This window comes from Poeciliopsis prolifica, unplaced genomic scaffold (assembly GCF_027474105.1).
Source record: "Poeciliopsis prolifica strain line A6 unplaced genomic scaffold, Auburn_PproV2 SCAFFOLD039, whole genome shotgun sequence".
NCBI lineage: Eukaryota > Metazoa > Chordata > Actinopteri > Cyprinodontiformes > Poeciliidae > Poeciliopsis > Poeciliopsis prolifica.
In genome coordinates, this window is record NW_026562414.1 from 908,121 (window position 1) to 934,277 (window position 26,157).

General features: G+C 36.8%; 2 protein-coding genes across 4 annotated transcripts in view; both read right to left on the minus strand.

Annotated features, from left to right (window-relative positions):
* Positions 1-168: 168 nt before the first annotated feature.
* Positions 169-5,537, minus strand: nek2 (NIMA-related kinase 2). The gene is made up of 9 exons (XM_055054139.1): positions 5,162-5,537; positions 3,794-4,011; positions 3,476-3,716; positions 3,068-3,150; positions 2,858-2,984; positions 2,538-2,772; positions 1,041-1,095; positions 857-930; positions 169-589 (listed from the first exon to the last, which is right to left on the minus strand). Exons 1-9 carry the CDS (start codon positions 5,255-5,257, stop codon positions 396-398), a joined length of 1,323 nt encoding a protein of 440 aa, XP_054910114.1. The 5' UTR covers positions 5,258-5,537; the 3' UTR covers positions 169-395.
* Positions 5,538-10,803: 5,266 nt separating this feature from the next.
* lpgat1 (lysophosphatidylglycerol acyltransferase 1) overlaps positions 10,804-26,157 on the minus strand; it is a 49,947-nt gene continuing 34,593 nt past the window's right edge. For all 3 annotated transcript variants that reach the window (XM_055054286.1, XM_055054288.1, XM_055054287.1), the window contains exons 7-8: positions 15,583-15,689; positions 10,804-14,886 (exon numbers count right to left, since the gene is read on the minus strand). In XM_055054286.1, coding sequence (XP_054910261.1) covers positions 14,735-14,886; positions 15,583-15,689 — 259 coding nt within the window. In that variant the 3' untranslated portion in view covers positions 10,804-14,734. The remainder of the gene's footprint in view (positions 14,887-15,582; positions 15,690-26,157) is intronic.

Below are 26,157 nucleotides of genomic sequence, written 5' to 3' on the forward strand. Positions count from 1 at the left end.
CTGTTTCTGCTCCATTGCTTGTGATTACATTTTTCACAGAAAACTGATGACCCCTTGTGGGGGTCATCATTAAAGAGTGTCTTTTTAAATGTAATGCTAATGGCTACTTACTAGAAAGCTGTTAAATACATTTGCCTGTTTGCAATGAACAATGACACGTTTTATTCCCACAGGAATCAGTTTTTAATATTTACAATATTATCTGTAAGGCTCACAAATAAAGCAGAATTATACAGCGCACATTAAAAATTGCAATAGCTGCCTATCATTTTAAAACCACTCACACAGAGTGTAAAATAAAACTTTAAATACTATGCATATATATGAATTAAATTAAAATCCAGTGTTGAGAATTTCACATTCAGCCTTGAATTAGACCGCATCTTTTCTTTTGGTCAACGGATGCCGAGGATCTGCCTGCTTTTGAACTGACAGATTTTCTCCACTTCACTCAGTTTTTGAGCGCGCAGATTAGCGGTTTGCAGCCGCCGCAGCATTAAATCCTGGTATGGACCGCCAGGCATATGGTTCTCTTTGCTTTCACCTGCAAAGTGGACTTTCTTCTTGCCGGGGGACAGATCCTCCGGATCTAGAGCAAAACAGCAAAGAGGCAAGTGACCAACACAGAAAAAAATCAGATTAAATTTTTAATAACCAGGTCATTTGAGGTTGTAACTAATGAGCTAAAATTCTGATGCGAGGTAATTAAGCCACCATTTTTGTATAAAAACTTTATTTACATGATATAAATATGTTCATCCAGTGATTAAAATTTAAAATTAATAAACCAGAGCTGTTTTCAGTTGAGTTCAGGCTTGGTTTTGTAAGTGGTAACATCTTCGTTGGATTCCCATACCTAAGTCTTCGCCATAAGCCAGGGTCTGGTCCTTCTGTTGCAGCCGACTGTAATTCTTCAGTAAACTCTCTGCTCTGAATCACAGGCGAGACCAGAAGGCAACGTTTCAGTTAGCTGAAAAGACTCCAAGTGTACCCACAGTACAGGTACAATGAGTTTAAATTTAGATTATTCCAAGTGTTACCGTGCAAGCTTCTCAGTAGTTAGTCGCTCACGTACGCACAGTTCCTGCTCCCTTTCTGCCATCAAAAACAAGACCATTTTAGTTTCCCAAAAATATTTTTTTCTTGCACATGTTTCTTCTAGACTCGATGATGTCAGCCAGGAACTGTGGAAGTAAAAGTAGGTCAAAGTTTAATTGCAACACTTTTACAAAAGGCAGCATGAACAAACCTGTAGTCATCAATACAAAGTGCCAGCTGTGTTTTACAGTGTAGCCAAAGTAAACCTCAATCACATAGTTTCATGCTGAGACTCTAAAACTTCCTGAAACAGAAATAGTCAATAACTTAGAAACAAAGTACGATGTTCTCCAGAATGCCGTCACTGAATGCTAACATGCCGTAGCATTTTCTGCAAGTTCTTGCAGTTACAACAGTTAATTGTTCAGGAACTCAGGACTGATTGGTGATCAAACTGAAATGCTCTCAGATTTTTGCTGTAGAATTTTATTTGCTATGATTAGCTTTATTATTTTATATGTTGCTAAAAGTTCAACATTAATCTCTTTCATGTTCAAACTATTTAGCGGTTTCTCCTGGAAATGAGTTCAGTTTTCACTCTTCAAGTTGTGTGATTTGAGCTGCTGTTTCACTTCCAAAACAAATTATTTTCCATGTCCAGATTTCTGGATGTAATTCATTTTTTTCAGTTTGCTTTTTCCACAGGATTATGACACATTTTCTTTCTGAATTCCACAAAATCTCAGCAGAAAGTTTGTGTAAATCTCTGCACATTCAATTATATAAAAAGCTGGAAAATGTTAGAACAGTTCTCTACATTTATTTAATTATGTCAGAAATCATCATAGTGTACAATTAAAGTTGGTTTTTGATACAAGATTCAAAATAATCATTTATAGTGTCGAATGAACTAGCCAGTAGTATGTTAACACTTCCTGTCAAATCAGGACTAAATCTTAAACTATGCATTTTCTTAAACTAATCTGGTGTTTAGTTTTGTTTAATGTTAGTTTAATGTTTTGTTTGGGATCTTCACCAAGGGCAGTTGTGGATTTCAGGGTCTACTTTGAAACTGATTTAAAATTGTACTACTGCCACAAGGGCTATGAATCTGCCATAGTATAATTAAATGTAATCTGTGGCTTCACAGTGACTTAAAAACAACATTATATTGGTTAAAGTGTTTCCCTTAGGGCATTATGTGGTAAATCAAATATAAAAGATGCCCATTGAGATTTGAATGCTTTAGAAAACAAAACAGTCTGTAAACCAAAATCTTTTCAGACTCCATTTCTTTTTTCAATACTCAAGATCTGAAAACCACAAGAAAAAAAAAGTTTCTGCAGACTGCAAGAACATCGTTCAGTTTAGTTTGTCATGGGCAAAACTGAGATTTTCAGATTTTAAGCTGCTTTATATCACAACTCCAAAGGTTTCTGGATATATCTGCACAGCACTCAATCAGTTATGGAATATTCTGTTTGTGCCTCCCCACTTACTCTCCAACCTCTCCTCCCGGTCCTTCAGCGCCTGCTCTCGGTCCCGCAGCGCCTGTTCTCGGAGTTTTAGCTCCGCCACAGAGACGGCTTTTGTTTCAGTCGGCTTCTGAGGGGCGCAGTCTGATCCTACAGACTTCCTGTGGGCCCGCGCCTGCACCTTTCTCTGCTCCTCAGCAACGCTGTCGCTCAACAAACTGCTCTGGAGGATGGACTCCACGGATGGCCTCAGGTAGTCCTGCCGACGAAGAGGACGACATCCGGCATCCTTACAGGTGCAGATGCAGGTTCAGTTCAGGGAAAACCAAGTTAATATTGCAAACCTTTAAGTTGAGCATTCTGCTGAGCAGGGTGTTGAGCTCTTCGGAGTACCGGAAGGGGATTCTCCTGAACTTCCCCTCTCTGATCTTCTCTGCTAACTCCTTCTGGTTATACGCTGTGAACGGAGGCCTGAACAGGAAAACAATCAGCTTGATGTGCTGTAAAACTGCTTGAGAAATCTGTTCCGCCAAACTGTGTGTAGAACAACTTACGACAAAGCACAAAGTTCATACAGCAAACATCCCAGAGACCAGATATCAGACTTCTCATTGTAGGACATCCTATTTATTTGCTCCTGAAAGAAACAGTGACTGAATTACAACATGACCAGTTTTGGCTTTAAAGATGAAGCTGATTTTAAAAAAAAACATAATATAAAAAGAGGAACACTTTCAGATTTTACTTTGCAACCAAAAACTGACGCATTTTACTGTATTCACTTGGATCTGCACATTAATTTGAAAAATAGATACATTTATGTAAAAACATTTTTTTTAAATGAAGCCTTAAAAGGTACCGTAAAAGTAATAATAAATTTTAGGTACTAAGACTTAAGAAACTCCATCTGAATCTAAATAATCCATCTCCAGAAAGATAATCACATCCAAGATGCAACTCACTGGAGACATGTAGTATGGCGTCCCAACAAAAGTCTTTGCGAAGCTCGTGTCGTGGTTCAGAATCCTCGCCAGACCGAAGTCCCCGAGCTTGACGTTCTGCTTGATGTCGAGGAAGATGTTGGCTGGTTTCAGGTCCCGATGAAGAACCGTGGCCCTGCCGTCGCTCCGGCTGTGGCACTCCTTCAGGGCTAAGGTGAGCTGCGCCATGACCCGCAAGATGAACTGCTCCTCCAAATATCGCCTGGAATGCAAACAAATTTGTAACTTTGTAAATGTGTAATTGAAGAGAAGAAAAGCAAACATCACCACAGAAAGGACCTTTCTTTGATGCACCGACTGATGAGACTGGCCAGATCTCCGCCTTCGCAGTACTCCATGACAATGTACAACGTGGTGTTGGTGCGGTCGATGATGCGGTCGTAGTACCGCACGATGTTGGGGTGCTTGAGCTCCCTGAGGAGATTGACCTCTGACACCAGCATCTGCTTCTCACTCTCTGCCATGGTGCCATAATCCAGCTCCTTCCACACCAGAATCTGCACAACACAAGAACATTAATTACCCAGGCGGATTGAGACAAAAATAGAAAAATTAATAAATAAAACAGCCAGGAAAAAAAGCTGAAGAAGAAAAGTGGGAGATCAGCCTCTGAAGAGACTCGAGAAAAAAAGACAGACAATGCTGAAAAGTAAAACTATTTATTTAGCACCTTTTAAGATAGAAATCACACAGACCTTAAACAAAATAAAAGACACAAAACAAATCCCACTTTCAAACCTCAACAAGAATAGCTACAAATAAGTTAAAACAGCATAATTTAAGTAAATATTATACACATCACAAGAGCTGATAGAACTCAATATTTCAAATTATTTTAACAGCAGTAGGAATAATAATTGACTGTTTTCAATAAAACTACTGGATCCCGTTACACCACGGGTGATCAAGTCCAGTCCTCAAGAGTTACAGTCCTGTAACTTTTAGATGCATCCGTACTCCAACAGACCAGGATCAGCTCTGAACAGACCTGCTAACAAGCCATTCATTTCATTCAGATGTGTTGGAGCAGGGAAGCATCTGAAAGCTGCAGGATGGTACCTCTGGAGGACTGGACTTGACCAATCCCGTGTTACACATTGAAATGTTTGTGTAAATACTGTGACACTGTGGTATTTTACTAACTATTATATCATGTGACATTTCCTTTTCTCCACTTTGTATTTTTTAAATGGTTGTTTGTGGGTAACCAGACATTTTAAACCACTTATAAGAAATATCAATACACAACATCTAAACAAAATTTGAGATATTTTATAAATTACTCATAATCACCTTCTATCAAGTGGAGTTTTTTTCCGCTTTATCAATAATTAAATATGACCTATTGTCTTTGAAGCGTTGTGATTCTCTAGTTTCATTTTAAGCTCGTAAATGTATTTTTAACCCCATTTAACGAATCATGAAGAAGTTTTGTATTTCTTTATCACTGCTTTAGCTCATTAATTTCTCATATTGGCAGATTTCAGCTCTGAACAAGAATCCATTAGGCAAATTAAATCCCTTTAAACACGTTTTGTTTCTATGAAAGGCCCAATTTTGTATCCTGGAGGTCTGAAAACGCCCTCAATGTAAACTCACAGCTACAGTGTTTTGGTTGTGGGTTTTGTAGTTCTGACACATACTGACCTTCCCGTCACTATTTCTCCTTATTTTCTGGCATCGTCCATAAGAACCGGAGCCTATCGTGTACAACACTTCGTAGTCCTCCACGCGGGACGGCATTTTGGTTGCGTTTGCCGAAACTAACGTTATAAATTACCTGATTTAACGTTAGCGTCAACGCTGGAATGGATTCTGCCGTGGTGTAACGTCTATGTCAATCAACAACAACCAAATAAAATGCTAACAGAAATCAACAAAACAAAATGCCTTTGTTTGTTGTCTTTAAATAAGAGAAAATCTTACGCTTCCCTTTTTAGTGGCTCTATCAGCCGTTTCTATGCGTTAATGGTGCAGGTCTCAAAACAGGAAACAAGCTCAATAAGTTTAAATCGGTGCCGAAATGCTAGCTTCTTATTGGCTAAATCGCTACTCTTAGTCGGCTCTGATTGGTCGATGTGAAGCAACAATCATGTGGTTGCTAAGCGTCTAAGAACCGCGAGAGTAACGCGGGTAGATGTTAATTCCATCTATTGTCCACACGGTGGCGCCAAAACACACGGAAAAAGTCCGTCTAAGCTTCTGTGCTTTGATGTTTAGCAATTACCGAAATAAATAATATTATACAAAATTGTATATTAAGTTCCAATTTTATTACTGTTATTATTAGTAGTGGTTGTAGTAAAGTTGACTTCTCATTATTAAGAAGAATAAATTGTCTGTTTTCAAATAAAGTGAAAAAATACATGTACATATAATTTAGATATAGTATATTTCTCATTGGAATTTAAGTTGTTATTGTGCTTCTGTAGATTTAAATAATAATACTACTTTTAGACTGGGTAATGTACTTTTCACTAATTTATTTCAATAATATATTTATCTATGTCAGTTTTATGGGTTTCACCCAAAGAATTACCACCTGGGAAAAATAAAATTCAGTGACCTCTCACTCTGCACCCACAGTGTGTTACTGATACTGCTAACTGCTGTGCTTCTCTTCTTTTCACAGTAACTCAATACAGACGCTGAAATATTGGCTGAATAAATGTTATTTAATCGCCAACAATGCAACTATAAAACCCATCTGACCAAAGATCATCATTTCATAAGTCCTGGTATTTGTCTTTGCTCTGGCCAGCCATTTTGATTTTTCCATGTTGTTCATTCTCACTTTAATAGTCAGGAACAACATGAAACAGAGGTTTAAAACGAGACAAAAGTCCTACAAAATGTTGAGGCTTAGCTGATGTGAAATGCCAATGAATAATTTTGAACATTTAAAGTCAAGATAAATGTGGAGGTGTTCTATTTCGTCTTCCATTCTTCTTTTTGGTTAAATTACTTTAATATTTCATGATTACTAAAATGGATTATAAATATGCATTTCTTAGCAGCAGTAGTAATGATTACTTCTCGTTTATTCTGAGGAAAAACAGTTACATTAGATTGTACATTACAGCTGTAGTTTTCAAGGTTTCAAAGATTCAAGGATTTTTATTGTCATACCATTTCAGAATTGCTTGCTTGTGGTACAAAATTTGAACTCAGCTCCCAGATTAAGAAGTCTAACAGGTATATAATGAATAACAGAGTAAATAGAGTGGATATTTCTGGGTAAATAAAGTGAAATCATGGTAGTTTTTCTCAAGGTCACACTGGGAGGATCTGATTCCACACTTTACTACTCTGCATGGAGGTTTTCTTATCTTCTGGAAATGGAAATGTGCTAAAAGCTGGACTGTAAAACATTTGTTGGTCTGTTTCTTCTAAAAATGAGTGCTTTTGCATTTCTCAGAATGTAAAACAGGCAATTGAAGACATGAACCTAAACTCAAGAACACCAGAAATGCATGTTTGTCCGTGATCACTTTTCATTTTTTTATGCATCCTTCCCTCAGGTTTTAAAGTGACAAGCTCTCCTCTAAACATTGTCTCTTATTTTCATTCACAGATAAATTGCACTTTACACCTGTAGCTCTAAACACACTCTGCTCCTATTTGTGACTATCAGACACAAAAGAAGGGCAAAGCATTATTAATTTATCAGGTTAAATCCTCCAGTAGAGATGATTTCTATAAATGTGCGACTCCTCCCTGGGATAAATGGAGTCTCTGGGATTTCTGCTTGCTGACAGTCCTCTCAGTGGGGCGGCCTCGGTAGGAGCTCAGATTATCCTCTCAGTCCTCTCTGCCTTGCTAGCCACCACACACTGATCGAGCTCCCGAGCCGGTCTGTTTGTCTGCCTCTGCAAAGGTCAGAACTCCAAAGAGCTGGAAGAGCTTGGACATCGGCCAGGAACAGTTGTAAGAGGGGGAGAGAGTGGAAAACTGACAGCTACAAAGCAACAGAGACAGTTCAGGGCCCCTGGCGGCTCTGACGTCAGCTGCCCTGGTGAAAGGGCACAAGTGGAAGCAGGGAAGCAGGGAGGACGGACAGCTCCGACCTACAGTGACCTCCTCACCTCTCTTGAGGTGACAGCAAGGTTGTAGTCAGGGTTATGTGGGGATTTCACTTCCCGTGTGATTCTTGATTCCCTGTTTCCGGAAATCAAAGACATTTTTCAAGACAAGATAGCAAATTTAATTGTGGTGTAAATGGTTTGAAACACATTAATCTGTAACTAAGATGCTTTTGAAGATCCTGAAACTGGAATAAGCAGGTGATGAATAATCCTCCTGGATTAGAGACAACATTTTTCATCAAATCCATACTGTTTCTGTTGACAATTAATAAAGTTTGACTGTACTAATTATATATGAAGTGGTGTTATTTTGCTTTGTTTCATAATTTGTGACCCGAGTGCAGTTAAACAAACTCGGTGTCTAATGTTTGTGTAGTAGAAATTTTCATTTCTCATTTTGTTTTAGAATTTTAAAAATATTAATAAATATTTCCAGAGGTCACCAAAGGTCAATCAGCCACCCCACATTTACAAACTCAAACAAAATGTGGTGTCAATCAACTGTGCTACCTTTCTGATGTTTTGTGTCGCTGTTTTTTTTAGATGAAAGAATTATAATTTCCAGAAGTCATCAGCAATCAACTTCTCACCCCCTGAAAACAAAATCAAGTAAAATTGATATAAATGAACTGTATTTGTGTTGGTTTGTGCAGATAAAATGTTTGCAATATACCAAATTTTCATTCTGAAAAAAGCTCAAAATACACAGGCTAAAATGTCATTTTATAAGAATGATTTTGTCCAAAAATCTCTAATGAGCACATTTTGCATAAATCTACCCTAACCTGTTCAAGAAAAAATGTACGTCACCTTTAATGTATGCAGTCAAGATGACAAATAAGCGACTGCAATAGGTCTGTAAATGTACTAGAGGGGCCCAGAGGCCTCTGATTGCTTCAAGAAAGTAGTGAGCAAAGTCTGTAAAAACTTGTAGAACAGAGTTTTTTCTCTTAATTAGCAAAAGAAAAAAAAATGTTGTACTTGTAAATGTATAAAGTTAAAGAATTGACTCTGCCAGTGTTGGAATTGGGCTGCAGAATGACAAAATGTGTGAAAAGTGAAGCTGTGAGTACTTCTCACATGCCCAGGATTATTACATCCTGTAACATGAGTGAAAGTCACATTAAATTGGTCAATGCTGTAAAAATGATACTTTTGATTGCAAACCAGAAATATGTGCATGTGAGACACGTTCATGAGAGGGTAAGTCCTTAATGCCTGCGGCTGCTGCAGTGACATTCAGGCTGGCCCTGATTTTTTTTTTTCCACAGCTGGATGTTTTACTGCTCGCTGACTCAGGGAGCGTTGTCCTCACTGAAGCGTTCATGATGGCCGAGGCATTAAAGCGTGACATTGAGGACCTCAGGGAGCAGCTCCCATGAAATAGTTAAGCGCAGGTGTCCGGGCATCAAAGCAGGTGTGTCTGCAGGAGACATTAAAGCTAGTCTTGAAATGTATATGTCTGTTCCATGTGGGTGACCTTTGTCACCCACATGGGTGGAGAGCTCCTCCTCTTCCTTTTCTTCCTCCTCCATAAGCTGACCATGTGGAAGAGCAGACATCCTGCCTTGCCTCCTGACCGTTTTGGTAAACCTTGGTGCATATTTAATCCTATTTTCCAGCTCACTTCCTGCTGTTCAGCATCAGTTCTCATTGGCTGCCCAAAGAGTTTGGCTTTTCTGCAGGCCTGACCTTCTACTGTCACTCAAATTGATTCAAGGTTCAAATGATCTTCTTCTCAAGCCTCCAACTAAGGGTTTTAAGAAGTCAGACACAGAAGAAATGAGTTAATATGATACAAAATGAAAACACCTTTTAAGAGTAGTAAGAGTAATTAACAGTTTTACTAATGCACTGAGTGCAAGCAGACATCCGGCCAAGTCCCTGCATGAGGTAACGCCTGAAATAGGAGCTATGTAACAAAACCCAGACACTTTAAACAGCTTAAACTGACAGGATGGTTAGATCACAGGAACTCGACTGAGCAAGAACAAGCTCTGCTTATGCTGAGATCAGTCAAAACCAGTTCTCTGAAAACTTCATGCCTCACAATACAAGAAAGGACACCATAGGAGTCGACAAATTAAAGTCCTGGATCCTTTCACGGCTTTACACCCAGTACTTTGGGGCCTCACCGTTTGTACAAATAAATGAATTTTCTGCACTTTGGTGAAGCTCAAGCATCGTTGGGAAAAAAATATATTCTATGAAGGGCTTGTGAAAAGTAAATATAAAATATAATTGACATTTTCAAACCAGACATTAACTCTTGATTACATTCATGGATTGCAAGAATATCTCATTCTAAGGATCATTGTGCACAATGATAAGCAAAATAAATATTTGATAGGTCTAACACACAAGAGGCAAATGGTGAAAAGGTTCCAGAGTGGTGGTTTAGATCTGCAAATGGATGATGATGCTAATTTTACCCATTAGCTTTCCCAGCTATATTTTGTGGAAATTAACAAATATTATGTAGAACAAATGACAAAAACATCTGTTTGATTAAAAGATTAACTTTCATCAGAAGGTTTTACTCTTTTTGTTGACAATGGATGCTAATGCTAAGCTTGGTGATTGGCTTTTGTAATTGGGATTTGTGGAGGCATCATATTTATGAATTTAGTCAAATTAATTACAATATAGAAACATCTGTTTGATTAGCAGGTTACCTTTAATCAGAACATGACTGACTTACTCTTTAAACTGACCATTTTTATTCACATGTGGACACTAATGCTACGCTTTTGTAGCAGTAGTGCATATAAAGAATCATTTACTTTGTTGCTTCTTTATAACAAAAAAATAAATGGATAAAAAGCACCCTTAGTAAACAGGTAATGTTTCATTCGAACATGTATTTTTAAGGTAGTACTGTTTACCCATTACCTTTGGAGGCTAGCTTTCATGAAATTATATTTTTTGTACAGAGTATTTTGTAGATACTTGAAATAATGGATTATAAAAAGCACAAAAACTGAATACCATTAGCTTTTAACTGGAATAAATGGTACAGTACATACTTATTTGTGGAAAGAACAACTTTAGATATTGAAAAGCACAAGAGCAAAGTAAAAATTCTTAAAATTTCTTCTTAAACATACATTAAGGCATACATGGTCATCAAGGAAAAGGAAAAAGCTTTGTGCACCACTAAAATAAGAATATTATTGACTAGAATAATAAAAGAGATGCACACTGTTAGGATCTTTATGATGTTTTATTCCAGCACAAGTTGTTTGTGTTGTAAAATGGCTGTGCAGCTAGGAATTAAAAGGAGAAGTACAAAATGGAAAATCAGAGACAATTCTAGCATTATACGTTTTAATCCCTATTGTGTTCATTTCCTAAAACCACATCTTGGAAAACATTTCCCCTGCCTTCTTTGGAAACATAGTGAAAACATTGAAATTAAAATAAAAAATAAAAGTAGTAAGATTATGCTTTATTTCAAGTCACTCTCACAATGGAGGGGAATCTGAGGGGGACAGTGGATGAAACACATTTACAGTCTGATTCAAAATGTTTTCACCTACCTAATCAGGTAGCCCTTTTTTGTTTTTCACACAGTTTTTACCAACAGTGGCACAGCAGGAGGGCAGCAACTAAAATGCACCGTTATTTTTATTTTTTTGCATTAGTTTGACATTGATGACCTCTGCTCCTCCACAAAAGTTACAAATACCCTTTAAAACCACGACACGGGAACATTCGAGAGAGCTTCAGTCGTTCGTGACGGTTGCTCCTTCTTCACTCGGTTTTACTTCGTCACCTCATAACCATTTTCAGAAACGTACACCAAACCCAAAAGGTGTCGAGAGGAAACAGCATTATTTGAGATTGTATTCAACCGGCACGTCCGGTAAGGCTTGAGAGCTCTTCTTCTAAATATTCAACAGTTTGCAACTGGACCTCTGTGTGTCACTGCACACATGGAGGTACAGCAGCTATCACCTTATAAGCACATTTCTAAAAATACAAAATAATAATAATAATAATAAAAAAAAAAACACAGGGTAATACTGTAAAGTTAACGTAAAATCCTTTCTTTTTTTCCCTAAACATTCATATTTCAAAATAATATTTTTTTAAATGATCATGGACCACCAATGAGAGACACTGCAGTCATTTCTAACATTTTCTCAACTTTATGTACAAGATTTAAACATAGCATGACATGGAGAAAAGAAAACTGTTCACATAATCTAAAAAATAATAATAATAATAAAATAAAAACATGTGAAATAAAAATTTTACCACTGGAGGTGAAACGGTTCTCGAAATGTGACGTCACAGAGCAACACGACATGAGTCTTATATATAAAAATGAGGGGTAAAGACGACCACACACACTCATTTAGGCAGGTTATGCTGTAAATTTACAGTTATGACACCTATAACTCTGTATGCCAAAATCTCTATTGTAGAATGCTAAACATTAGGGTAGCTTTCTATAAAATCAAGAAACAAAATGCACTTTCTCACCGCCAACAATAAGTTTTATATGGCTTAAATATCTGTTTTCTCTATTCAGCTTTGCTGAAATTATTGTTTAATATCCTCCAGCAACATGAAAGTATTTTTGTGTGTGACTTGCAGCGTAGACGGGTTTAACTGAGGAACCCACAAGGTCCAGTGATGTCGATTTTCTTTTACCCGTTTCAGATTCATTTTATTTAGTTTTTTAAATCACAACTAAATGCTTCAAATCAACAATTAATATCAGACAGATAACCTGAATAAATATAAAAACAGATTTCAAACAATGATTTTATTTGAGAGAAGGAGTGATCCAAACGAACATGAACCTCGGTTAAAAAAAAGAACACTGCAAAAACACTAAATCTTACCAAGTATTTTTCATCTAGTTTCTAGTGCAAATGCGTTGGCATACTTTAAGTAGGACAAAACTAACAGCAAGATACAGGAGCTCGTTTTAAGTCAGTAATTCCTTCATATTTATTTAAAAAGGTACAATTTTTTTTTATTTAGATGTGAAACTAGAATTTTATTAATATTGAGGAATTATTGACCGAAACATCACTTGTAAGTTAGTTTTGTTTTATTTCAAGTTGTCTATTTGCAGTAGAAATGGGCAAAAAATAGTTGGTAAGATTTTGCGTTTTTGGGAAGTAACTGATTCCCTTTTAAGAATTAATAAACAGTGATTGATCGCATTGCTTTGCTTGAAGAATAAACATTTGGCCACTGGAGGTGAAACATGAATTCAGTTGGATAATTTCAAAGAAAGTCACAGATTTCTATCAACCCAAAAAGATTTAGCGTTTGTTTTATTTCTGGTACTCCAAACTACAGTGAAAGTTAAGATTCACAAATGCAGAACCTTCCCAGATATTTTAAAATTACTCTGAAAAAGCATCAACGACTCGTCCAGGAGTCGTTGATGCCTCCTTTACCTTATTAAAGGTTCATAGTCAGTACTGAACAATAATAAAGAACCCGGGTAAAATGTGTCAACCTTCGTACCACAAAGACCACAAAGCTCTGTTACAAACTGCCCAAAGAAATCTTGAACTTCCCCAAGAATTTTGGGAAACTTATTCTGTGAACTTGAGACAAAAGAAATCTACTTTTGGGAAGGTGTGCGTCTTCTTACACATGATTCAAACCTGGTAGCATTTTGGGAAACAAGCTGTCAAATATGATTTGAACAGCAAATTTTGGTCTGCAGCAGAAAGTCCTAAAAGACGATTTTCAGCTGTTCACTCATCGCCTCATCTCAAGCACACTTGAGATAAACTCTCCTCCAAGTGGCTCCAAAAAAAGTGCGACCCAGTCAAGGCCTGGACTAAAACATGACGCTGTGCTACGGTCTCAAATATGCAACACATGCTGGAAAACTATCCGACGTGGCTGAGATGAAAAATAAAAAAATCTCCAAATTAAAGTGGACCAAAACATTTGATGGCTGATATTGAGCTTCACATTAATAAATTAATAAGTTGAAATTATTATTATTTTTTGTTTGTACTGGGGTTATCTATGTCTGATATCAAGTTGTTTGATGATCTAAAACATGAGCAACAAAAATACAAATAAAAATCTGAAAAGAAAAAAAAAACCGCCTCAAAGGGGTAAAATACTTTTCACAGCACTGTACATTTTAGATGACCAGTCTGCTCATCTTTTCCTACTTTTTCCATTGTTAAATTTTCAGGTTTGTTTGTTTTTTTGTTGTTTTTTTTAAATAAATGTTTGGTAAGTCCCATCTTCTTTCATCTAGCGATGCATCACAGCTACAATCCCTTTAGATTTTGAGCAGAAGTAGAAACATAATCCCACTTTTTCAGCAAGCTCTGCCACATTATTAGACACATGGACAGAAACAGTCCAATGATTTAAAAACAACATCCCTTCCCCCCCAAATAAAGACAACAAATACAATGGCGGTCACTGTGAAGATATGCGGGTTAAAAGGAAGAAATTAAAAATAAATTAAACGATTGACAGCTACCATTTCGAAGTCTTTCCTGGGGCGGGGAGCAGTTAGGGCAGTATGGATCCTTAGTGCAATGAAGGCTGCGTCGCCTCAACATTTAAACAGCCACCCGCCCTGCATTGTGTAGCCAGCTGAATCATCGGCGGGCTCAAAAAGAGGTCCAGGGGGGGGGGCTTCGACGACTCTCGCGAGGAAGAAGAGTGAGGGCGTTTAGCTTCTAGTCGAACGGACATGTCCAGACGTACTGCATACTCTGAAAAACTACAACGGCTGAAGCCTTGGAGAGGGGGCAGCGAGTCCGGTCCTGAGCCTCGTTTCATCGCCTTCCACTAAAAGTCATGTCAGTGTCTACATGTATGAGAATGTGTAAACATTAAAATGTGAATGGTGAGGGAAGCGAGTGTGTATCGTTGGGTCTGTGTGCGAGTTACCTATCCGTGTGACCGTTGTCGTATTTTATGGACTTTTGAAATCTGTGTTCATGATTTAGTTTTTCCTTGATTCCTGTCAGGTCTCTCCAATGCTGCAGATGTACATTCATCCATCGTAGAAGAAGGGAGGCGAAGGGGAGGGGAAGGGGTCAAAGTGTGACGTTGGGTCACACACACACATGGCGACTGATCCTGAGGCTTTTCCAGTGGTCCGATAAAGACTCCCGGCTCGTCCGCGCGCTCAAAATAAACAGCAGTAGAGGTACTGGAGGACGTTGTACCACATGTAGCCGGAGGCGAAAGCAAACGACTGGACCATGCACAGCCACACGGGGTCGAGGGTCATCTGCCGGGAAACCACCTCCTTCTGGCCATCTGGAGGAGGGAATGATCCTGGAGGGAGAGGGAGAAATCATTTTACTCTGAAATCAAATTTTTATTTTTTATACTAATCTCATCGAGGTGATACGCTACAAAAGCAAAGTCTAACCAAGTATGTGAAAATTTCTAGTGGAAATATCTTGAAATAAAACAAAACTGACTTACGAATAACTTTTCAGGAAGAAACAGAAGCTTGTTTTAAGCCAATAATTCCTTAAAACTTAAGGAAAAATTCTTGCTATAAGTATAATAATAAGTTTGACATTTTCCCACATTATAAGAAAAATAAAGCTTATTATTAATATAACAGATTATAAATTGGGTGAAATCTCTTGCTCCACTGGCAGATTATTTCACTTTTAACGAGTATTAAATATTCAATATTAAGAAATGATTGACTCAAAACAATCTCAGATTTTTTGCTAAACAAATATTTGCACATTTATGTTTTTTGAGGGTAATTTTGAACATTTCCATGCACAAGTTAAAAAAAACATACGTTGCTGAAAACAAACAAAAAAGTGACAGGAGAAACTCAGACAGAAATAGAGAAATATTTAACTTCCAGTCAATGCCAAGAACACAAAGTGTAGCTGCAAAAGATTGTGTGTTTTTGCAGTGTTAGTTTTTTGGTAAAGCTTGACCAGCAGTCACTGGATAGCTAACTTTGCATTTGAATAAAGATAATTTTTAGATGAACAAGCATACCTGTGTTGTAGAAGTGAGCCAACAACTCTTCTTTCTCCACAAACCTCTGATACAGCCAGTCAGTCAGGGCCTCTGTCTCCATAGGAATCTCCTTTATTGGGTACATCCTGAAACAGAACAGGGAGATGGAAAAGACATCATTAAAAAAAAAAAGTATTTCTGTGTAAGTTGGAGTCCCAGACATGCAGAGGAAAAGATGAAGGCATTTTTCATATAACAGCAGCTTGGACTGAAATTTAAAATCTCAGATATTTTTCATATGAGATACAATTTATTTTCCCTCGCTTTCTTTTCTAAAAAGGAAATTACAAATTATTATGCTATGAGAATTTTTGTTTATTTACAAGAATATGTTCATATTGTTAGTAGAATAACAATACATGTACTACATGTAGCAATACATGTCGTTTCTTAAACTAAATGGTACTTTAGAAACTAAACTACCATTTAGTTTCTTAAAATTTATTATTTTGTTGTTTTTTTTACATATATAGTTTAAAAAAAGCATCATTAGCATTATGATACAATGTAAGAAACTTCTTTGATTTTGTGCAACTGTTTCAAAGTCCTGCTATTAATGATAATTTTATGCTGAATGTTAAAAGATTAAGTATTTTGATTAAATGTTATCTGCAAAACTTATACCAAAGTATAACTTCACAAAATGCTCCATATTCCTCATTCACTCATCACTCTGAACCATGGAAAACCAAGAAATGCATTGTCGGTGGAAAAAAAATAAATAAATCCATAAAATTAAAGCTGAAAAAATAAATAAATTGAATTAAATAATTGAACTGATAAAAGTTGATTTATCGCCTAGAAAAAAACCCGGAACTTTTTACAGCAACTAAAGTTCGGAGGCAAACATTTATAAATTTGATTCTGACTCAGCCTGATTTTTATAAAAAATACTTTGAAAAATAACCTTTATTTAAATAGAAATGTCACATTTACCCAGTCCTCACTTTCAGGTAATTTTACACCATTAGAAAACAGAGTTCAGTAGGTTGTACCTTAAATTACCCACTATAATCTGGTGTTTTTAACCCAAACTCGGCTGCACTCAGAGCCATAAAACAAGCAGGAACATAAACTCTGGTGCATTTAGCAACAAAAAACTCACCAGTTCTGTATAAAAAAAACATTCAGAAACTATTAAAGCCTAAAACTCAAACAATGCTGCTAAAACCGCTCCCTAACAGAGTATTTCACCTCCTGCTGGTGTCCGTTACAGCTATCTGTGTTGGCTGATTTTCTTTTTTCCCTTTTTGTGGATTCATTAGCTGGCATCCTCAGCGGAGTACCACAGAGAGGCAGAAGTGCTGAGGGGAGCTCCCGACAGCAGACAGACTCATGGAGCTCTGCTAAATGACTCACAAGGGAGTGGGAGGACCGAGTCAGAAAAAAAAAAAAACATCTAACTGCTAAAGTTCAGTCAGTTCAGCCATCAAGAAAGTGAGAAGTCAGTCGCAATTCAGCGAGAAGCTGCACTTAAAAAGCCTCAGTGATTCGGCTTCATATGTGGAGGCTGGGAAGTTCTCAGCATTTCCCAAATGCAGACGGGAACGGTGAAGAGGAGTTAAGAGCGGGGACAAGTAGAGGTACGAACACATACATCATTATCAGCAGTTACACTCTGCGGTAAACATTTGGTCGACGAAAAATAAAAAATATTTTAACAGCTCATATCTAAACTGTCTGTTTATTTTTCATCCAGGGGAAAAAATGGTTAAAAACTACTGGATGTTGAGCCTCTTTACAGGTGAGAAATTTAGGGATGTTTTATAAATAAAGCAGAATTTTTTTAGAAGCTCTTACTAACTAAATGGATTAATTACACTCTGAAAAAAAAAAGAAAATCCAGAATGAAAAATAAAATAATAATGTTTGCAAATATACAAGAAAAAAAAAGCAGTGAATGTGTTTATTTCTGCTTTTTAATATAATTTTCTTCACTCATTTATGATTCAATCAGCTTTATTAAGCTGATTAAACTTGAAAAACTGCGCAATTATTCCTCAGTCGCTAAGTGATAAAAAGAAAGTAAATTTAGAAATCTCCATTCGCAATAATGTCTGTCATGTTTAAAACAAACAAAAAACATTGAACTATATATTGAAAATACTGTTTGGTTTTCAATTATTAATACAAAATTACAATAATTTTGTATGTCTTTGTTCATCACCTTATTTGCCTCTATGAAGGTTTATTCTGTTGGGCTTACTGTGTACTGCTTAATGTGTAAATTATGTAATCTGAACTTTTGTTTTGTAAGTTTTAATAATTGAAAACTGTACAAAATTACAACAACTTATTTTTTTAAGTTGTACAACTTACAATAATACGTTTTGTAAGTTTTAATTGTTGGAAATTGTTAAAACTGTTAAAATTGTTTAACAGTTGAAAACTGTTTGGTTTTCAACGATTAATACAAAATTACTGCAACTTATTTTTTTCATTGAGAAAAACAAACATTCAACTATAGTTTTTCCTTCCACAGAATGTTTTCCGAAAAACAAAAAAACAAAACAAAACAAACAAACAAAAAAAACCCCCAATAATAATAATAATATGAAATAACATTATGATTGATCCCAGATCAAGAGATGCTAAATGGAAAAGGTCACTTTCAGGTGCAGTCATGGAGCTGCTGCCTGTGAAATCTCATCTCCTGCCAGTAGGGGTCTCTACTGGGCTGCGTTTGCACACCAGGCAGCTCCTGGTCACCTTCAAACAGAGGTTACAATCTCCTCCCTCAGATAAGCACTTCTTCCTCTGCACTCAACATTTCCTGTCCACATAATGCCCACCATGAAGGGGAAAGGGAACCAGTTTGGACTTTTGCATGATCATGGGATTTGGAATGAGGTTTGTTTTAAACATGACAGACATGAGTTTCATGGTCTGCTGTCACAAACAGTGACTTGAACATGAAACACTGACTAATAATTGTTCAAAAGTGTTAATGTCTAATTCTTTATTAATGCTGTAACTTTAAGCCAGTAGTTCATAGGCCATAATCAATAAGTCAATTAATCGCATGATCAATGAAAAAAAACTCAATTATTTCCATTGGCGTGATTTATCATTTACCTCTTTTCTTTCCTTCTACCAAAAACTGGATGATCTTCAGTTTGGTGCTTTGGTCTCAATTTGCCCTTTTTTTGAAGGACAATTTTGTTAACAAAGACTTTAAGATTCATTTTATGTGTTGTTTGGTTTATTTATTTGGGATATTTAAAAATATTAAATGTTCAGTAGAATTTAAATCGACAGATCTTTTAGAATGTGCTCTTGCGTTATTATTTCGTTATAATTTTATTACTTAAAAATATTCTCAAAATGCATATTTATCATCCAGCAAAACCTATCGTGTTAGGATTAGCAGTGCATGTTCTTCACCTAAACAAACTCAGTTTTGTTTTCCCTTTCTTAGACAGTAAAAGCATACAAAGCAAATATCTTCTCCAATCAGTAGAGAGCTGATTAATTAACGAACCTACAAAATAAATTACTCTTGTAATAATTGTTTCTTACATATTTAAGTCACACCAATGTATTAAGCATTTGTTGCTTTTATGTAGCATTGACTAAGCAGGGTATCTGGGGGATCCCTGTACAGTAATTAGTTTTTTAACAGACAAAAGCACTTACTACGCAGCAGCAACCTATAAGGTGACAAGTGTGAACAAGATCCCAACAGTGTAGAGCAAATTCCCAGAATATGTGAAATGCCAGAGAAAATTCAGAAAGAGATCTTACCCAATTCTGTGAACAACTTTTTTTTTTTTTTTTAGACGAAATGGTTTCAGAACAACAGGAACAAAACTTTGTGTTGTCAAACTTGATAGTCTAATTACAGGTAAAGGAAAGCCGTTTCTCAAAGCTCTCAAAGGTCTATCATGTTCCAGAGGAATCCGTCACACAGATTGCTTGTCAAAATCCTTGGAAAAGAGGAAAAATGCGTTCACTCAATACACTTTGATCGATGAAGCACAAACACCTTTTACTTTCTTGATCATAAATTAAATTGACGCATAAATCCATATTACTTCTTGTAAAGCCAAACCCGGAGGGGTTAACCAAGTTCTTTCATTACGTCAACGTAGTAAAATGAACGAGTGAATATGATTAATTATCCAATGCAAAACGGGTAAACCTAGAAAGAGCCTCACACCTTCCTAGAGGCTCGGAAACGTAAGCCGATAGCAAGGAGAGAAAGAGGAACCGGCCTTGGTCACTTATTAGCCGTGTTGGAGCATTTATGGGCTTGGGTAGCAGGTGGCTGCCACGGCGCTTTCCTGCAGCTGAAATATTTATGCAGAAATCAGATTCGTCTGCCGCTCAGAGCAGCTGTACAAGCTGTTTTAGCAGCTGAGGTTTGAAGGAGGGCCCCACCGATTCGGCTCCAAAAGAAACAGCAACGCACTTTGATAGAGAGAGGGCGAGCGCTAATCTGCCGCTTTTACTGGATCATCAGTCGGCTTTGTTTTGAGAAGAGCCACTGTGACCACATCTGCAGAAACGCCAGCGGATGACCACTTATGATGGAAATTAGCAGATGAGGGGAAAGTTGAAGATCTCTAAATATATCCTCCACTAGTCATTTGTTTAGGCATTCGCTTATTTTCTAAGCTGTTTCTTTGGTCAATCTTGTAATTAAAAAACCACCAGTAAAATTAAAAGCTCCTTTGTTACCTTACAAAAGGAGTCATACACTTTAATCTTTCCACATCGTTTGTATTACAACAATAAATTTCAATGCAACTTAATGGGATTCTTATGTAGATCAATACAAAGTGGTGCAAACAATCATGTAACGGAAGAAAAATGAGGTGCAGCTTCCCAAAGATTTATAAAGTTCTGAAAAGTGTGGCATGCACACGTATGCAAGGAGTGAGACTTTATCGAGTTCATTTTGATCAACATTGATTTTGAAAAATTAATTACATAGGTGAGGCGTTAAAATTGTTCACGCAATAAATTTTTTTAAAATGCACACAAAAGTGCATTTAAAGTACATCCTGAGCCGGAAACTTTGTCACGTTTCTGACACTCGCAAATCTTAAGAACAAGCAGCATCCAAAACTAAAACGACAGATGAAAAAATGCAAAAAAAAAAAAAAAAAAATCGCTTTATTTGTTTCATTTTTGTTTCAAAAAAATCGACCTGATAGGTCGCTTGAAAAGACTATTGTTGTGTACAAGTTGTGTTAAAAGGAGTTGGCCTATAAGAACTAAAGTAAGTTCCAAGAACAAGAATGACCAGCAGCTCCTGAAACATTTGAAAACTGACCGGGTATAACAGCGGTTTGCACCAATCTGGTGGCTGAATTACCTTAATAACAGATTTCATGTCAAAAATAAGCATTTTTGACATGAAAAAAATTCAAGTTTCTAAAAAACCTGACCTACCAATTACGGTTTTGGTCAATTGAGATTTTTTTGCTCTGAAACGTTGCTAAATATAGCAACAAAGTCACTATGTTGGCAACAGTGGGGTGTCTATTTTTAAACGTTCACATGCAGACTTGACCTGCTGGTCTGTCGTTTAGCTCTCTCTCTCATAGCAGAGTAAAATGAGACAGTGTTTGCAGACGTGTCCAAAATTAAGAAACTCTGGATTTCTTAGCCCTAAAATACTGTGCAACCAATTGTCTTCGTGAGCAGTTATTTAAAATTTTTCTGAATAGAGGAAACTCGCTGGGACTGGAAAAACTAACATACTTCAACAAAGCTGAAAAGCAGCTTTGAGAATCTCTGGGAGCTTTAAATATCATAGGAACTGAAGTCGGGGCTTATTAATGCAGGGATCCCTGTCTTGACTTTGCAGCTTCTACAGCTGTGGAAAAAACTAATTTCTCTGATTTTACTTTTTATAGGTATATTTTTGAGTAAAATGAACATTGTTCTTTTATTCTATGAACTACTGACAACATGTCTCGGAAATTCCCCCCCACAAAGAAAACAGTTTTCTTTGCGTTTCAAATAACACAAAGAAAACAATGTCATATTCATTTAGAAACAACAACACTAATGTTTTAACTCACTGCAATGGTCTAATTTTTTTCCCGGAGCTGTAATTATCTACTGTATTATTTTCTCTGTCTTAATCCTAAGGGTTTTGTATAGTTCTATATTTGTAGATTTAAGTGTAAAGTTAAGATGATTGTGTCTTGTAAGAGAAAATTAAGTAAAAAAACTGAATATGCATGATTGATTTGAGTGTCACATATATAGAGAAAAATTTGCAAATCGCACTGATCAATTCATCATGATTGTTGCAAAATGCCAAGTTAAGCCGACTGAGGATTCGTCAGCCAGTCCCAAACAATGATCCCCTCAGAGAAACAGAAACGCCGCTGTAAGGAATCTGAAGATGCTGGCGTTTGTGTTTGCAGTAGTGATGACGGCGGTGGAGGTGTGTTGGCGTTCGGCCACGGCTGCGCTCTCAGCTCCACTCTAACCCACTTGGCACTGGCCTGCTTGGTAACCTGACGCCCAAAGACAGACAGCTGAGGGGAGCTGGAGTTTCTGCTGTCAGGAAACTTCAGCGTCAGGCTTTCACCACGTGACGACCTGCGCTACATGCAAACGATTAATTACACCCTTACATGTGAAGCCTCAGCGTGTATAATTACTGCAGGCGTTTTCTATTCAGTTAACACCTGAATAGAAAAGATTAAATTGCACAACATGTTGTAAAATTTAACTAATGGCTGAAGCAATTAATTGGATTAATCGTAAAAAAAATCAGTTATTGAAATACAAATATAGTAAGCGATTAATTGTTAAAAAAAAAAAGCATCTGGTTAATCATCAGAATATCAATTACTAAAGTAATAAGATGCTAGTTTGTCATTTAGCAGGCTAGTTGGAAAGTTGACCATACCGACTCGGCTTTGCACAGACCATTTATCTGTGCAGCTCTTGAGATTTTGTTTCCACTCTGAACTTGCCAAGAAAGCTAATTAAACTTGACTTTGGCTGTAAAAGTCTGCTTTCTACACAAGGCTGTTTGGAGTGATGCCAGTCATTGTTTTGGTGACTCTATTAGGCCCAAATCTCTGGTGGGAAAAAAACCTTCAAAAAACAAACAAGGGCGCCACTTTCAAACAGCTTTTATGCATCATTCAGAAACAGTCATGAAGTTTTCTTAACAGAGATCCCTACTGACCTGATGTGGAGACCAAGAACCCTTCCCAGCAATCAGACACAGACCTGGGAGCAGCTGACGCTCGATCAGTAAGAGCTTCATTCGGTCGCTCAGAGCGTTTCCTCAATGTCAAGTCTGGAAAACTCCTCAAGTCAACGGAGCAAAGTTTCATCACAAAGCAGAAATAAACTCAAAGATATTTAACATGTTTGCTATGAATTCTTGATTTCAGTCCTTTTTGCACGCCTTATCAAAATAGTGTAATTGGATAGCAAAATGCAGCAATTATTTCAATAATCAACTCCTCATGATTAATCAAAGTAATTGTTTCAGCCTTAATATTTATTTGTATTTGCTTTTAGAAGGTTAAAATCAGGAGTGGGAGAAAATTTGATTATTAGCTCATTTTATTTGCTATAATAATAATAATAATACGTATTGGTTCTACTTTAATAATCTTTTTCCTCTGGTTCCCATCTCTCTTTAATCCTAGATTTAAAGTTACACTCTTTGGATGAACATCTGTAAAAAGGAGAACGATGACAGTGACCAGAATTTAATTTCCTTTCACCGGTCTACCATGAGTCAGCACGATGTTACAAAAACTCTCACGTTCCTACTAAGATTACATCTCTCAGTTATGCTTAAAAGCGAACAGAAGATCATGGATATGGTGGTAATGCTGAATTATCTTATCTTCAGTCAGCATAAAATTAAGCGGCCTGAAACGTGATGTGGAGCAGCAAATGCATTTTTCATGTCTACGTGGCTTGAGCCAAATTCCTCCCCCACCCCCCGTCATGGTGCCATATACCTCCGTTATCAGAGCAGGGCAATAAAAGCCTCGTTATCGGTGGCTCTGGACTATATGGGCGGGTCTGACTGGATAATCACGTAGATGTAAGGAAAGAGCTCAACGTATGAGTGTTCATGGTCAAGGTCGGTGAAAGAGGAAGTTGATATGGCTCCTCATCAAGAGAATATTTACAGACTGATATATTCTGAATCAGAATGAAGATCTAAAACACATAAGTAGCATTAAATATTCTGCACTTTTAATTGTATTTCTTACTTAACCCTTTAAGGCGCAAGTTTCAAATCTCTGCCAGGATAGTTTTTGCTTTTTTTAATTGTACAAAGTTATTTAAATGTGCTGTGAGTAAATATTTTTACTGTGACTAAACATTTCCATTAAGCCCGATAAGGTTTAATGGAAACACTGCGATTGGGAAATTTGGTTTTTTGACAATAGCAGAATATCTACAAAGTTTTGCCCACATTTGTAATTGAAACGGAGCGAGTGATATTTTCGGTCCGTTTCTCTTCCATTTTAAGCCATTTTGGCCTTATTAGCAGGCTTTAGATAAAATCAGGTGATTTCTGTCTATAGACTATAGTTGGGTCATCACAAGATCTTCATTAATATTTATTTAAGTTCAATAAATGTTAATGAACTTAAACATGCGACCAAAACAACCAGGAAACGTCTCGTCAGACAGTAAAGCAGCCTTTTCAGTCCCAGAGACTGAACTGGAAGAAATGGTAACAACTGAGTTGAGTCTTACTGGGAAATATGCCAAAGCCTTTAATGTGAGCTTTTCTCTCTACTGATTAAATATAATAAAGGTTGGATTTTCCCAAAATTTTCATTATGAATTATCCTACTACAAGATCAATTTATTCTAATGCTTTTTACTCTCTACCCCAGCATACCAATAAATGTTAAAAGTGTATTAAATCTGGAAAATGTGCATTTAAAATGAATACTTTAGCTTTATTAATGCTACTTTTTCATTAATTCTGTGAATGAGCTTTAGTTTTAGCACATTTTTCTATGGTGAGTTAACTCCAATAAATTTTTGATCCTTAGGAAAAAGTGTCTTATACTCACTACACAATAATGTGCACAATAAGAAGGATTTAATCCTGAGCTTGTCAGGGTTATTAATTAGATTGGCTGTTGAAGAAAAAAGGTGAAGAAAGTCAAAGTATTTTGTAATAAGTACTTGGAGAAATGTCTTTCTTTTGGTGCACAACAAATCAGTACTTATTGCTGCAAACCTATCAAGCTTTATGTTCAACAGCCAGCATGTGATGACCAGGCAGTCAGATTCCATAAAACAAACTTCAGATATTTCCAAACAGCAGCTTTAAGAAAACCAAACACCAGCAAAAAAAAAAAAAAAAAAAAAAAAAAAAAGAAAGAAGAAGAGATGGTGCATTTAAAGGAAAACGGATTTTAGTGTATTTAACACCCACTTCTGCCCTCGTTCGGCCTCTGTACTCCCACCTAGCTTTCCCATCTGCCATTCACAGAGGGCTTATGATGCTGCAATCTGGGAGGCTGAGATTATACGGAAAGAGAGAGGACAGGGGGGACACGATGGGAGGGTGGGACTGATGGGAGGGAAGGAAGAGGAGGAAGGCGGATTTGAAAAAGTGAAGAGCCCTTGATGTGGATTCATCCAGAATATTACTCAATACTCATGGACAGATGCAGCCTATAGAGCCCCTACAGATGATAACACAGTGGAGGACGGACGGCCTCTATTAAGGCTGGCTGACACTGAAACAAGCAGGGTGATCATGTTGGATTTCAGACACACATGCATTAAAATGGCTTGTCCTGTTTTTTAGCGGTGCCTGAACTCACTGATGTGCGTCGGTACTGAAGAGAACGAGAAGATGAACAGTGGGGACATGTAAAAAAACAGAAATGGGTAAAGATGACAGAAAAACACGCAACAAATATGAGAATCTGTCAATGAATGACTAAAATGGTGAGAAACCAGTCAGAAATGTGGGCATCCACTAATATGCTGTCGTTAACTACACCTTGTTTATGGTGTAAATACAGGCTGAGAGTTATTATAGGAATCAAATGAAGAAGCAAATAAATCTATCCCACTAAATAGCACAGCAATAAATTAACTATATACAAGTTATGTGTCTTTTTAGAGCATTAAAAATACAGACCTACTTCAAAAGCAAACCTGTATTAATTCATTGGGACTAAATGTGTTAATTTCAATTAATTAACTAGATATTAATGTGTAATTTATTTATTTTTTTTATTGCGTTTCTGGTCAATCCGATGAACATCTGGATGAAGCTGGAAAAAAATGTTACTGTATTCAAGTTGTGCCAAAAGGAGAATAGTGAATAGTCACTATTCAAGACTAAAATAGCATCTTAATGCAGAACATGTTGCAGCAGCACAGATGTTCCCAACATTGATGTCAAGAGCCCATATTTTTAATTTAGCATTTTTTCAAATAAGTTACATGATCAAGGATTACAAGTATATCTAAAAGAACTTTTTTCCAATCTGATGGTTGAATAACCTAAACAATAGAATAAAAAAGACATGGTAGTTGTTGAGCTGTGTGGCTATTTCATCAATAATTTTGCAGCAA

Excerpts from the sequence above, each read along its gene's own strand:
- nek2 (XM_055054139.1), bottom strand. The coding sequence starts at position 5,257 with ATGCCGTCCCGCGTGGAGGACTACGAAGTGTTGTACACGATAGGCTCC. Across the intron at positions 2,985-3,067 it reads TATGAACTTTGTGCTTTGTC|GCCTCCGTTCACAGCGTATA; the intron begins GTAAGTTGTTCT and ends TTTCCTGTTCAG. Across the intron at positions 2,773-2,857 it reads GCAGAATGCTCAACTTAAAG|GACTACCTGAGGCCATCCGT; the intron begins GTTTGCAATATT and ends CTTCGTCGGCAG.